Source organism: Brachionichthys hirsutus, chromosome 12 (assembly GCF_040956055.1).
Source record: "Brachionichthys hirsutus isolate HB-005 chromosome 12, CSIRO-AGI_Bhir_v1, whole genome shotgun sequence".
Classification (NCBI taxonomy): Eukaryota; Metazoa; Chordata; class Actinopteri; order Lophiiformes; family Brachionichthyidae; genus Brachionichthys; species Brachionichthys hirsutus.
In genome coordinates this window covers 13,893,085-13,904,497 of record NC_090908.1, presented here as the reverse complement: position 1 = coordinate 13,904,497, position 11,413 = coordinate 13,893,085, and the positions used below count along the sequence as shown (strand labels likewise).

The 11,413-nt window shown below is 46.1% G+C and overlaps 1 protein-coding gene across 1 annotated transcript in view; it reads right to left on the bottom strand.

Annotated features, from left to right (window-relative positions):
* ttn.2 (titin, tandem duplicate 2) overlaps positions 1-11,413 on the bottom strand; it is a 212,351-nt gene that overhangs the window by 45,140 nt on the left and 155,798 nt on the right. Inside the window, exons 187-209 of the mRNA XM_068746792.1 lie at positions 10,645-11,332; positions 10,292-10,556; positions 9,853-10,179; positions 9,470-9,754; positions 9,086-9,385; positions 8,704-9,006; positions 8,335-8,610; positions 7,931-8,230; positions 7,552-7,854; positions 6,671-6,970; positions 6,298-6,585; positions 5,915-6,217; positions 5,488-5,790; positions 5,087-5,392; positions 4,110-4,397; positions 3,625-3,915; positions 3,046-3,333; positions 2,377-2,964; positions 1,787-1,891; positions 1,509-1,706; positions 1,128-1,424; positions 453-1,040; positions 49-351 (exon numbers count right to left, since the gene is read on the bottom strand). Of these exons, the coding sequence (XP_068602893.1) occupies positions 49-351; positions 453-1,040; positions 1,128-1,424; positions 1,509-1,706; positions 1,787-1,891; positions 2,377-2,964; positions 3,046-3,333; positions 3,625-3,915; positions 4,110-4,397; positions 5,087-5,392; positions 5,488-5,790; positions 5,915-6,217; positions 6,298-6,585; positions 6,671-6,970; positions 7,552-7,854; positions 7,931-8,230; positions 8,335-8,610; positions 8,704-9,006; positions 9,086-9,385; positions 9,470-9,754; positions 9,853-10,179; positions 10,292-10,556; positions 10,645-11,332 (7,493 nt within the window). The remainder of the gene's footprint in view (positions 1-48; positions 352-452; positions 1,041-1,127; positions 1,425-1,508; positions 1,707-1,786; positions 1,892-2,376; positions 2,965-3,045; positions 3,334-3,624; positions 3,916-4,109; positions 4,398-5,086; positions 5,393-5,487; positions 5,791-5,914; positions 6,218-6,297; positions 6,586-6,670; positions 6,971-7,551; positions 7,855-7,930; positions 8,231-8,334; positions 8,611-8,703; positions 9,007-9,085; positions 9,386-9,469; positions 9,755-9,852; positions 10,180-10,291; positions 10,557-10,644; positions 11,333-11,413) is intronic.

Sequence of the window (11,413 nt, the reverse complement as noted above, 5' to 3'; positions counted from 1 at the left end):
CTGGGCAAAGGTAATTCAGAAATAAGAGAGAAGTCAAGTTTTACTTACAAACAATATCCTTGGTCACCACAGGGTGAGATGGCTCACTTGGCTCCCCAAATCCAGCCTTGTTCTCCGCAGTGACTCTAAATTCATATTCTACTCCCTCGCTCAGGCCTTGGACCTTAAAACGCAGGTCAGGAATGGTCCTTTTAGATGCTCTCACCCACCTCATTCCTCTCCTCTCTTTCCTTTCCACGCAATATCCTCTGATGTCACTTCCTCCGTCCTTTGCTGGTCTCTTCCATGAAATGGTGACAGCGTTACGACCAACATTATCAATCTCTGGGGATGATGGAGGACCCGGTGGACCTGCAGTACCAAGATATGCATTGATTTCAAGGAAATTTATATTCTTTATGTATTTTTTTTTTTTATACAAATTCTGCTAAATTAACACTCAATGAACTTACAGAAACTGTCACTCATTTTGACTGGACCAGACTGGCTTGCATCTCCAGTGCCATACTGGTTCACAGCAGACACTCTAAAGATGTACTCATTGCCCTTGATTAGTTTGCTAGCTACATGTCTGCAGTCCACAATGTTTTCAGCTAGCTTAGTCCACTGCAGGCGACTGGTCTCTCTTTTCTCAAGGATGTAGGACTTGATAGAGCAACCTCCATCCTCCTCTGGTGGAAGCCAGGTTAATGTACACTTCTCAGCTGAAATGTTACTGGCTTCAATGGGGCCTGGAGGACCAGGCACATCCAGGACCTTCACCTTTACATGTTCTTCCTTAATACCAAAGGGATTGCTGGCAGTGATGATGTACTCTCCCGTGTTTTTGCGGCTTGCATACTTGATAGCCAGAGTGGAGGAGGTTGGAGTGCTGGTGACAGTGACAACATCAGAGGTCTTGAATTCACGTCCTCCCTTTGACCAGACAGAAGTAGGTGGAGGTTTGCCCACAATCTTGGAGGCTGATATCACAATGGTCTCTCCTGCCCTTACTGATACACCATCTTTCATGTCTGGGTCAATAGTAATTGTTGGAGGTTCTTAACAGAGGACAGAAGAAAGAAACGTATCAATGCCAAAATAATGCTAAGACTGGCAACATCACCCCCAAATTATACTCAGCTTACCATATTCATCCTTGCAGGTCAAAAGCTCAGTGGGCTCTGAAGGAATACCAGTAGTTCCTGCAGCATTCTTGGCCCTGACCCTGAACTGGTACCGTGATCCCTCTGTCAAGTCAGTGACGGTAAAAGCACAGCCTTGGATGTTAACATGATTGGCCTTTGTCCAGGCCTTGCTGCCAGCCTCCATTTTTTCCACCATATAGCCAGTCAGCTTATGACCACCATCATACTTGGGAGCTGTCCAAATCAGAGTGACTGTGCTCCTGGTGACACTAATTACTTCAGGCTTTCCAGGAGGATCTGTTATGAAAACATTTTTTTTTTAAATAAAACATACTCCACCTATTCACTAAAGAAGGAATAAATCCAAAGCAGTGAGCTCACCAATAGGATCCAGGGCGACCACAGCCTCAGTGATTCTGCTTGCTTTTCCTAGACCAGCCATGTTCATGGCCATCACCCTGAACTCATATTCTAGACCCTCTATCAGGCCCGTAACTCGACACTCCTTTACTCTCAGCGGAGTCTTACTGGCCCGTTTCCACAGCACACTATTCCTCTCCTTGAACTCCACGTGATAGCCTACAGTGAATGACATTAGTGATTGCTATTTACTTTGGCTCAGGCCCTACTACAAACACATCCCTATCACAATCTCTTACCAGTGATTGGGGAGCCACCAGTGTCTTTTGGATCAGCCCAAGTCAAGATGGCGGACTCATGGCGGATGCTCACTACTTCTGGAGGAGCAGGTGCCTCAGGTACATCTAGAAGAGAAGGACAAACAAACAAGGGTAGGAGGATGAGGATAGGAGGTACGATATCATCAGCAACACAGCAAGAGATATGAAGTTCGTGAGGCTACAGGCACCTGACCAGACTTTGGTTAGACCATGTCCAGTGATTTCTTATCTGATGATGTTCAGTGAAACCTGCCGATAATGTGTCCCTGAACAAGGGTTGATGAGCTGACCCTTGAGTCAGGAAGTGCTCTAAAGCTTTTATTAATGTCTAATAGTATGAATTCAGGCCACTTCCCAGTGCTGCCCTGATACCGTCTTCCATTCTGTCAATGGAAGAAGGGAAGAAATGGAGCCTCATCTTCATAAGATTGAGGTTTTGTTGAAAATTTAGACATGAAATCCTTTATGTTGTATGTGATCATGTTAAAAAAGATGAATTTAAAAAGTGAAGAGAACCCGTCTTCAAACTTCAGAGAGTAAAACCATGGAGACAAACTTGATGTACTCACCGAATGGATGCTGGGCAATGATTTGCTCAGACCTCAGGTACTCTCCAACCCCATACTTGTTCTCAGCAAATACTCTAAAGATGTATTCTATCCCATCATGAAGCCTGATCACTCTCATGTTGGTCTTTTGGATGGCTGAAGCTACTGTGGCCCACTTGTTGTCCATGGTCCGCCTTTTCTCCACAATGTAGTTGGATACCTCAGCGCCACCATCATCTTTAGGTGGGCCCCATTCCAGAGTGATGCCATCAGCAGTGACCTCATCGAACTTAATGGGTCCAGTGCAGATGCCAGGCTTGCCAACTACCTTGAGCTGGAATTTGCAGTCCTTGGAGCCAGCGCTATTCTTGACATTGATGGTGTAGGTGTCGGCATCTCCTCTCTGGCAGTCTCTGATTAGCAGTGTGGTGACACCCTGTGATGCTTCTACACACATTCTGCCAGTGTCTCCTAGCATTGTGCCACCTCTCTTCCAGATGGCAGAGGGGTAGGGAATTCCGATGATAGGGATATTGATACGAGTGGTGCTGCCCTCTTTGACCACACAGCAATTGTCATGTAGAGCACTCAAGTTGCAGTCAGGCAGTGCTGAAATACAAAGATTGAATATCAGAAAATAGCCAGAACAAATTGTGTTTAAACAAAATAGCTGCCAGCAGGCTATCTTACCAAACTGGTCCTTGGCTGTGACGGTAAGCTCAGTGGATGGTCCCTCTCCAGATTCATTGAGTGCCTTGATTCTGAAGGAGTACTCCGTACCCTCAGACAGTCCACCAATCACATATGAGGTGCACTTGCCCTTCGTGATCTGTTTCCACTTCTCTTCCCCTTCATTCTGCTCCAGGATGTAGGCAGTGATGTGGCTTCCGCCATCACTGACCGGTTTTTTCCAGCACAATGTGATTGAATATTTTGTTGTCTTCTGGGCTTTAAAGTCCATCACTGGACCAGGTTGCTCTGAAGAGGAAGGACAGATGAGACTAGACTGAGTACTTGTTTGATGCAAACAAGATTTGTTCAATGTAAACAGACTACTCTTCCTTCTTTTGAGATTTGAACACATCTTCATGTCTGAAACCAACAATATACAATTTGTGCACAATTTACCGGAAATATTACCATTTTCAATTACTGTGGCAACAACATAACAGGGAAGTGATGCTCTTTGAGAACTCTGGCATTCAACTGAATAAATAAGAATGCCCTAACACCCCCCCCCCCCCCCCAACTGTGACTCGTAGCAGCTACCTGAGGCACGAACACTGCCAGCAGTTTCACAGCCTTCTCCAATACCATAGGCGTTTTCAGCCAGCACCCTGAAGCAGTAGGCCTGTCCTGCCTCCAGGTTGGTCATCCTGAATGAGGTCTTGCGGCACTCTGCCGACACGCAGGTCCAGGCTTTTCTTTCAGCCAGACGTTTCTCTATAACATAGCTCTTAACTGGACTGCCACCATCAATCAATGGAGCATCCCAGGTGATCCAAGCGTGACTTCTGGAGGTCTCCCTCACAATCAAGTTCACAGGTGGCCCAGGAGAATCTGTGAGGGAGAGGAGAGATTTTTTGTTTCGAGGTTTTCTTAAGTGAGACACAGAGGACATATAATGTAAAACTAATGATGAAGCTTTCAAAGAGACATTGGTTCCAGTTTTAATTTTCACCGGGATCTGTGGTTACCGTACCCTGACCCAAACCCCTTATTTCTGAAGTGTGTCTTCTCTTTGTGTTTCTTACCAAGGACTTTGACCACAATGGTGTAACTCTTGGAGCCACTGCTGTTCTCCAGGGTTAGGACATATTTTCCGGCGTCATATCTGTTAATATCCTCAATCATCAGCAGGGTGTCCCACTCTGATGTGTTGATTGTCAAGCCCTGCCTTTCCTTCAGGTTGGCATCCACCTTCGTCCATGTCACCTTTGGTGCGGGGCGACCTCTCAGCGGGACGTATAGTCTCATAGTGACACCAGCTCGAAGGACCAATGCCTTTCTTAGGTCAGCATCCAACTCAGCTTCAGGAGCAACTAAGAGATGGGTAGGAGATGTCATTTAATCAAAACAGCAAAAATCATAGCTGTGTCTCTGAAAGTAGGGCTAGACTGCAAGAACCATATCACTGTTCTGCTTAAGCTTCATCCAAAGACAGGAGGCAGAGACTTTATTTAGATATTAGACAAGCAGATACATTTTCTTAAAGTGATTAAATTCTATACCACATTGACTGGTATAATGTAAGAAGATGCTAACGTGTTAGCTGTCTGAGTATATCCTGTATACGCGCCTGGTTTTTACCTCCTAGCTGGTGTGACTGATACAGCGTCCCGCGTCTACAAATGTAAGTATCAGGTGTAGTTTAAGGACCTTAAGTCGCTGTGTCTATCTGTGAATACACTACTGGACTTTATTCTTGTCCCCTGAGGGGTCGCTACAGCAAATCAACGTTCTCCACTTCACCCTGTCCTTTGCATCGTCCTCCCCAACACCAGCCACTCTCACGTCCTCCCTCACTATGTCTGTGAATGAACTAGATTGTCAAATGTTAATTAACCTGTCCTGTTATCTAACAATAATTAGATACTGAACAATGACAAACCAGACACAACAGGTTAATCCAGAAAATTATTGATTATCATTAAATCTCTGCGGACTCTTTCAGAGCTATAAGAGAGAAGTATTGAATTAAAATAAGTTGTAATTAACAGTTTCCACATACTCAGGATGTCCTTGGGCATGTGATTTCCGGGGACTTCGCTGGGGTCACTGTAGCCAATCTTATTGACAGCAGTTACTCTGAACTGGTATTCGGTGTCGTCCATCAGGCTCGTCATCAGGAACTTTGTGGCCTGGAGCCTTTTTGGAATGTTGCACTTTGTCCAGTCTTCAGCTTCAGCCCGCTTACACTCCACCAGGTAGCCAATGATTTCACAGCCACCGTCATAAGCCGGTTTGCTCCAGCTGAGGCTGATGGAACTCTTGGTAGAGTCCACCACCTTTGGGAAGGCAGGTGGTCCGGGAGGATCTGCAGAATTATTGTTGTTATTATCAATACCCTGTGACCAGTAGTCAAACTGATCATAAGAATGAACATTTCACATTTTAAAAGCTGATACTTACAGACAGGGTCAACGGCCAGAGCAGCACTTGACGCCTCACTGGGTTTCCCCAGACCAGCCTTGTTCATGGCGATGACTCTGAACTCGTACTCTGAGCCCTCAGTCAGCTGTGCAGCTTTTATAGTTCTATCAATGACTGGCCGGCGGTTGACCTTAGCCCAGACCAGCTCAGTAGCCTCACGTTTCTCCACCATGTAGCCAAGGATGGTAGCCTTGCCATCATTACCTGGGGCCTTCCAGCTTACTGTCATGGAATCTTTAGTGATGTTGCTTATGACAGGTGGATCACATGGACCAGGAACATCTGGGGGAAGGCATATCTCCCATTAGGCTTTGACTTTATCTCATAAAAATCTAAAAAGCAGCTCTGTCCTTTGTCAGGTACTGAATGATATTAAGTCACGTCATCTTTACTGGTCTGAGCTTACCGTATGGGTTCTTGACCATGACAGGGTCAGTCATGCTGGGGTCTCCCACACCGTACTGGTTCTCAGCACTGACTCTGAACTGGTACTCATGTCCTTCAATGAGTTTCTCCACTGAGCAGTCAGTGCTGTGCCCATGGATGTTGGCGGTGACCAGGGCCCAGTTGGCCCTGCTGGTCTCACGTTTCTCAATGATGTAGTTGGTGATCTCAGAGCCACCATCTGCAACTGGGGGCTGCCATCGCAGCTTAACACGGTCAGCAAACACTTTAGTTATCTTCACTGAGGCTGGTGGCCCTGGTCTGTCTGCAGGAGAACAAGTAGGAAGCTAGAATCTGCTCACATAGTCAAGACACTTTCTTCAAATCATACTAAATCAAACTTACCAAGCACCTTGACCTTAATGGTGGCATACTTGCTGCCGTTGACATTCTCAGCAGTAATTGTGTAATCTCCAGATTCCTTCCTGGTGACTGAGTAGAGCTCCAACAGGTGGACATGTTTCTTCTGGTTCATCTTCATGCCTTCGGTGAGGACTAAAGGCACTCCATCTCTCTTCCAGCTCACCTTGGGTAGTGGCTTTCCAAACACCTCAGCATCCAGGAAGACATTCTCGCCCGCTTTCACCATGATCAGGTTCTTCATGTTGACGCCCAGCTCCACACGAGGAGCAACTGCACACGAGAGGAAGAAGACGGAATAACCGTTATTTGCTGAACATGCATTTGCTGTAGTTACTGTGGCTGCACTAAGCTGTACCATTCTCTGCGATTACTGGGATGGGGTCGGACAGCTCAGACGGTTGGCTGATGTTGATGGCAGTCTTAGCGATAACTCTAAACTGGTACTGCTGGCCCTCCTCCAGGCCAGTGGCCACATAACTCTCCGTCTGGATGTTCATGCAGTTGGCATTGCAGCGTGTCCACTTCTCCTCTGGAAGTCTTGTATACTCCATATAGTAGCCAATCAGCTTGCTGCCACCATCATGCTTGGGACGACTCCAGACCAATGAGACAGAGTTCTTGGTTACATCCATAGGCTCAGGTTTACCAGGTCGGTCTGGGTGAAAATAATGGGTTGAGAATTTAGCTGGTGTTATTGGTATCTTCAGGTTTCAATATATCAAACAAATAAAACCAACATGATCTGAGAGCAGAAGTGAGTCACTTTGAGCCTTCTTGAAAGTACATTTCCTTGATTTTACTTCAATATCATTTTCTTTGTAGTGATGCTCACTTTCACTTTGTTTTCTTTAACGCTCTGATGTCAATGTATTCACTAGTGCGTTATTGATGTTTCAATTAATTTATGAAATGTGGCTTAAATCTTGCTGGAATCAGTGGAATTTAATCTTCAATTTATGCCTATATTAAAAAACGTATAACGATACGGAAGGAGCTCATAATTCTGTGTTCATTTAATTTGTACACGATTCAAACAAGGCAGACAACACGTGAAAAAGCCTTGTAAGTAATTTAAGAACAAGAAGTACTTCTTGTTCTTAAATTACACTGATTTTGTCAATCTCCGACTTCTCAGACATTTAAGAACCAGAATATTTGGTCCTCAGGAGTAAAGAAAAAGAAAAAGAAAAAGAAACTCATACGCGTAATGTAGAAACATGAAAATGGTGTTCGTACCGACAGCAGTCCTGGCAGTGATGAAGTCAGTCTGTTTGCAATGTCTGCTCTGTCCAGCCTGGTTGAGTGCTGATACCCTGAAGGTGTACTCCAGACCCTCGGTAAGGCTGGCGCAGGTGTACTGTGTAGCTTTTACCACTGACTCATTGGCCTTCACCCACAGAAGGCTATTCCTTTCCTTCTTCTCGATGCAGTAGCCAGTGATGGGGGAGCCACCATCACTGCTGGGACGCTCCCATGACAGGATGACAAAGTCCTTATTGATCTTGTTGATCTGCAGGTTTCTGGGCTCACTGGGGGGATCTTCAGGGGAAAACCAAAGTTAGTGTCGTGGCTGTAATGATGATTCCCATTATGTAATGCTTGGCTTCAGACTCACCAAATGGATGTCTGGCAATCATCTTATCTGAGTATATGGGCTCAGAGATTCCAAACCTGTTCTCAGCACGGACTCGGAAACCATACTCTTTGCCAGAAGTCAGTTTGGTTATTCTGAAGCTGGTTTTGGTGCATGATGAGGACACAGGTACCCAGTCACCCTGGCTGATGTCACACTTCTCAACAATGTAGTTGGTGATGTTGCTGCCACCATCCTCTTGTGGAGAATTCCAGAGAAGTGTGCAACCATCAATGTCTAGTGCTGTGATTTCCAGAGGAGCTTCAGGAGGTCCAGGGATGTCTGTAGAGATACGTAGGGTGAGGCATTAATGGGGCTTAACAAACATTGACATTTCACATAACTTCAGCTTAGAACCAGCAACTTTAAACGTTGTTGACACTGACCCATGACTATGACTCTGAGGATCTGGTTGATCTTGCCAGTGCTGTTTTCAGCAGAGAGGCTGTAGTAGCCACTGTCCTTTCTTCTCACATTTTTGATGATAAGCGTGCAAGTCGTCAGTGTTTTTACGACAGACAGGCGGTCAGAGGTCAGCACATCCTCGTTTCCCTGTTTCCACTTGCATAAGGGAGCAGGTTTACCCGCAACAATAGCTTCGACCACCATCTTGGATCCAGCTCTGACTGTCATAATGTCAGGCATTATGACTTTTGGAGCCACTGTGATGTAGAAGAAACAAGACAGAAATCTTTCAAATGTTCGACCAGTTTCCCTACTATATTCTGAAATGCTCTATTGGACTGTCTACTCACTGAGCTGCTCCTTGACCTCAAACATTCCTTCTGCCTCTCGGGCGAGGCTGACTCCCACCGAGTTCCTGGCAGCCACTCTAAACTTGTACTTCTTTCCTTCCTTCAGTCCAACCACCACAATGGTTAGGTCTTTGACCACAGAGTAAGGCATCCACTTGTCTTCTGGGGCACTCTCCTCCTGGTAGTCCACCACATAGCCATTGATCTTGGCTCCTCCATCTCTTAAGGGCTTCAGCCAGCCCAGTGTGGCACTATTTTTTGTGATTTCCAGCACATCCATCTTCTTTGGAGGATCTGGCTCACCTGGATACAACAGCAGGTTTAGCAGGAATACAAACAGGGCCAAGGAACACAGGAGCTAGCGTGTATTGGTGACACTCACTGATAGGATCAACAGCCTCGTAGGACTTGGATGAGTCCTGAGGAACTCCAATGCCGTACTTGTTGCAAGCCATGACTCTGAAGTAATACTCGATGCCAGGTGTCATGTTGGTCACCTTGAAGCTAGTCTTCTTAAAGTCCTCCGTACACTTAGTCCAGGTCTTCCTATCCACCTCCCGCTTCTCAACAATGTAGTTGAGGATTGGGCTGCCGCCGTCATTCTCTGGAGGCAACCAAGATAGCTGAGCTGTTGTCTTAGTAATGTTGGTTGCCTCCAGTCCACCAACAGGTCCGGGTGTATCTGCAGAGAATGAAATGAAAGTGACTGGCTGAACATCATTGACTGGAAAAATGTAACCTTATTTATCAAATGTATTTTTCTCACCAAGGACTTTGACACGGACAAACACAGCTTTCTCTCCAGCTGAGTTGGACAAAGTCAATGAATATCTCCCAGAATCCTCTCTGGTACTCTCTGGGATGACCAGGAAGGACATGCTATCAACTTGGTCAACATGACCTCGGCGGATCACATTGTCCACACCCAGGCGCTTCCAGGTAACCTTAGGAGAGGGCCTTCCTCTGATCACAGCAACAAGCCTGATTGGACAGCCAGCTCTGACAGCCAAGCCTTTCCTCAGACTGGCATCAAGGTCAATCTCTGGAGCCTCTGTTGAAAACGAATCGCATTGCAGTAATGTAACATTTGCTACTACTTCTAACATGTGAAACCCAATGGATGTTGGCTTTAGTAGCTCAAGGTTTTACCCAGGATCTCCTTAGGTGAAACTGCTTCCTTCATGTAGGCATGGCGTCCCCATCCCACCTGGTTTTGAGCAGACACCTTGAATTCATACTCCTGCTTCTCATCCAGTTGGCTGATGGTGAACTCTGTGAGCACCAACGGACCGTGGGTGTCAATTCTCTTCCAGCCCTCTGTGGGCTTTTCAGGATCCACCTCACTTTTCAACCTCATGTCTAAACTGTAGCCTATAATGGGGGCCCCACCATCATAAACAGGTTTAGACCAGGACAGGGTGATGGACGTCTTGGTGCTGTCGCCAACCTTCAAGCCTGCAGGAGGACCAGGTGGCTCTGCAGATAGTGACAGTTAAACAAAACTTAAAATGATCAACCTGAAAACGTCAGTTTTAAGTGTTCTCTGGCAAAAACACAAACATCTCAATTTTGATGACCGCAAACTCACCGATGGGGTCTTTGGCTGTCACCGGTCTGCAGGGTTTGCTGGGCTCTCCCAGACCAACCTCATTCTCCGCTTTCACTCTGAACTGGTACTCATGGTTAGGAATCAGGTTGGTGACTTTCATCCGCCTCTCAGAGATGGGGCTCTTCATGCATGGCACCCAGCGAACTGCCCTCTTCTCTTTCCTTTCCAGGATGTAACCAGTGATTGACTTTCCACCATCATTCTCAGGAGGAGCCCAGACAACTGTCATCTCATCTTTGCTTACCTGGATCATTAAAACATCAACAGTGTTATTTACTGAGATGATTATTTCATCAATTCCAGTTGAGCAATTCTAGGATGTCTTGCATTACCTTGGTGACCTCAGGGGCATCAGGGGGTCCAGGCTTATTGAACTGAGTTTTGACAGTAACCGGCTTGCTCTCCATGGCAGGGCCAGTCCCCATCTTGTTTTCAGCCCTCACTCTGAAGATGTACTCGTTGCCCTCCACCAGACGAGTAACATTGCAGTATGGAGTGACCACGGAAGCAGAATATGTTGACCAGACCATCCTCCTTGTCTCACATTTCTCAAGGATGTAGCTGTCAACTTCACAACCTCCATCATCATCTGGCGCATCCCACACCACTCTGCACTTGTCAGCTCCAATACCAGTTATCCTAAGGTTTCTCACTGGGCCCGGGACATCCAGGACATTAATGTTGGCATATGCTGTGAAGGTGCCAGCTAAATTGGTGGCAGTAATGATATACTTTCCGGAATCAGAGCGTCTGGACTTGGTCATGAGGAATTTTGAATAATCTGGGCCAGTCTCAATGCTAATCCTGGGGTTGTCTCCAACTGCCTTGTCTTTTATCCATTTGACCTCAGGCTGGGGCTTTCCTCTTAAAGCTGCCTCCATTCTGACTGATTCTCCAACCTTCACTGTCAAGGTTCCCGCCAGCTTCAGGTCAATGACAGGCTTCTGGATCTCCTCTTTTACAAGGATATCAGCCAGGTTTACCCAAGAACTCTCACCTCCTTCATTGACGGTCTGCACTCTGGATAAAAATAAAATAAAATAATATTATTTAGAAGAAAATAAAATCGTTTCTGAGTAATGAAAATGCAACAACCAAAAA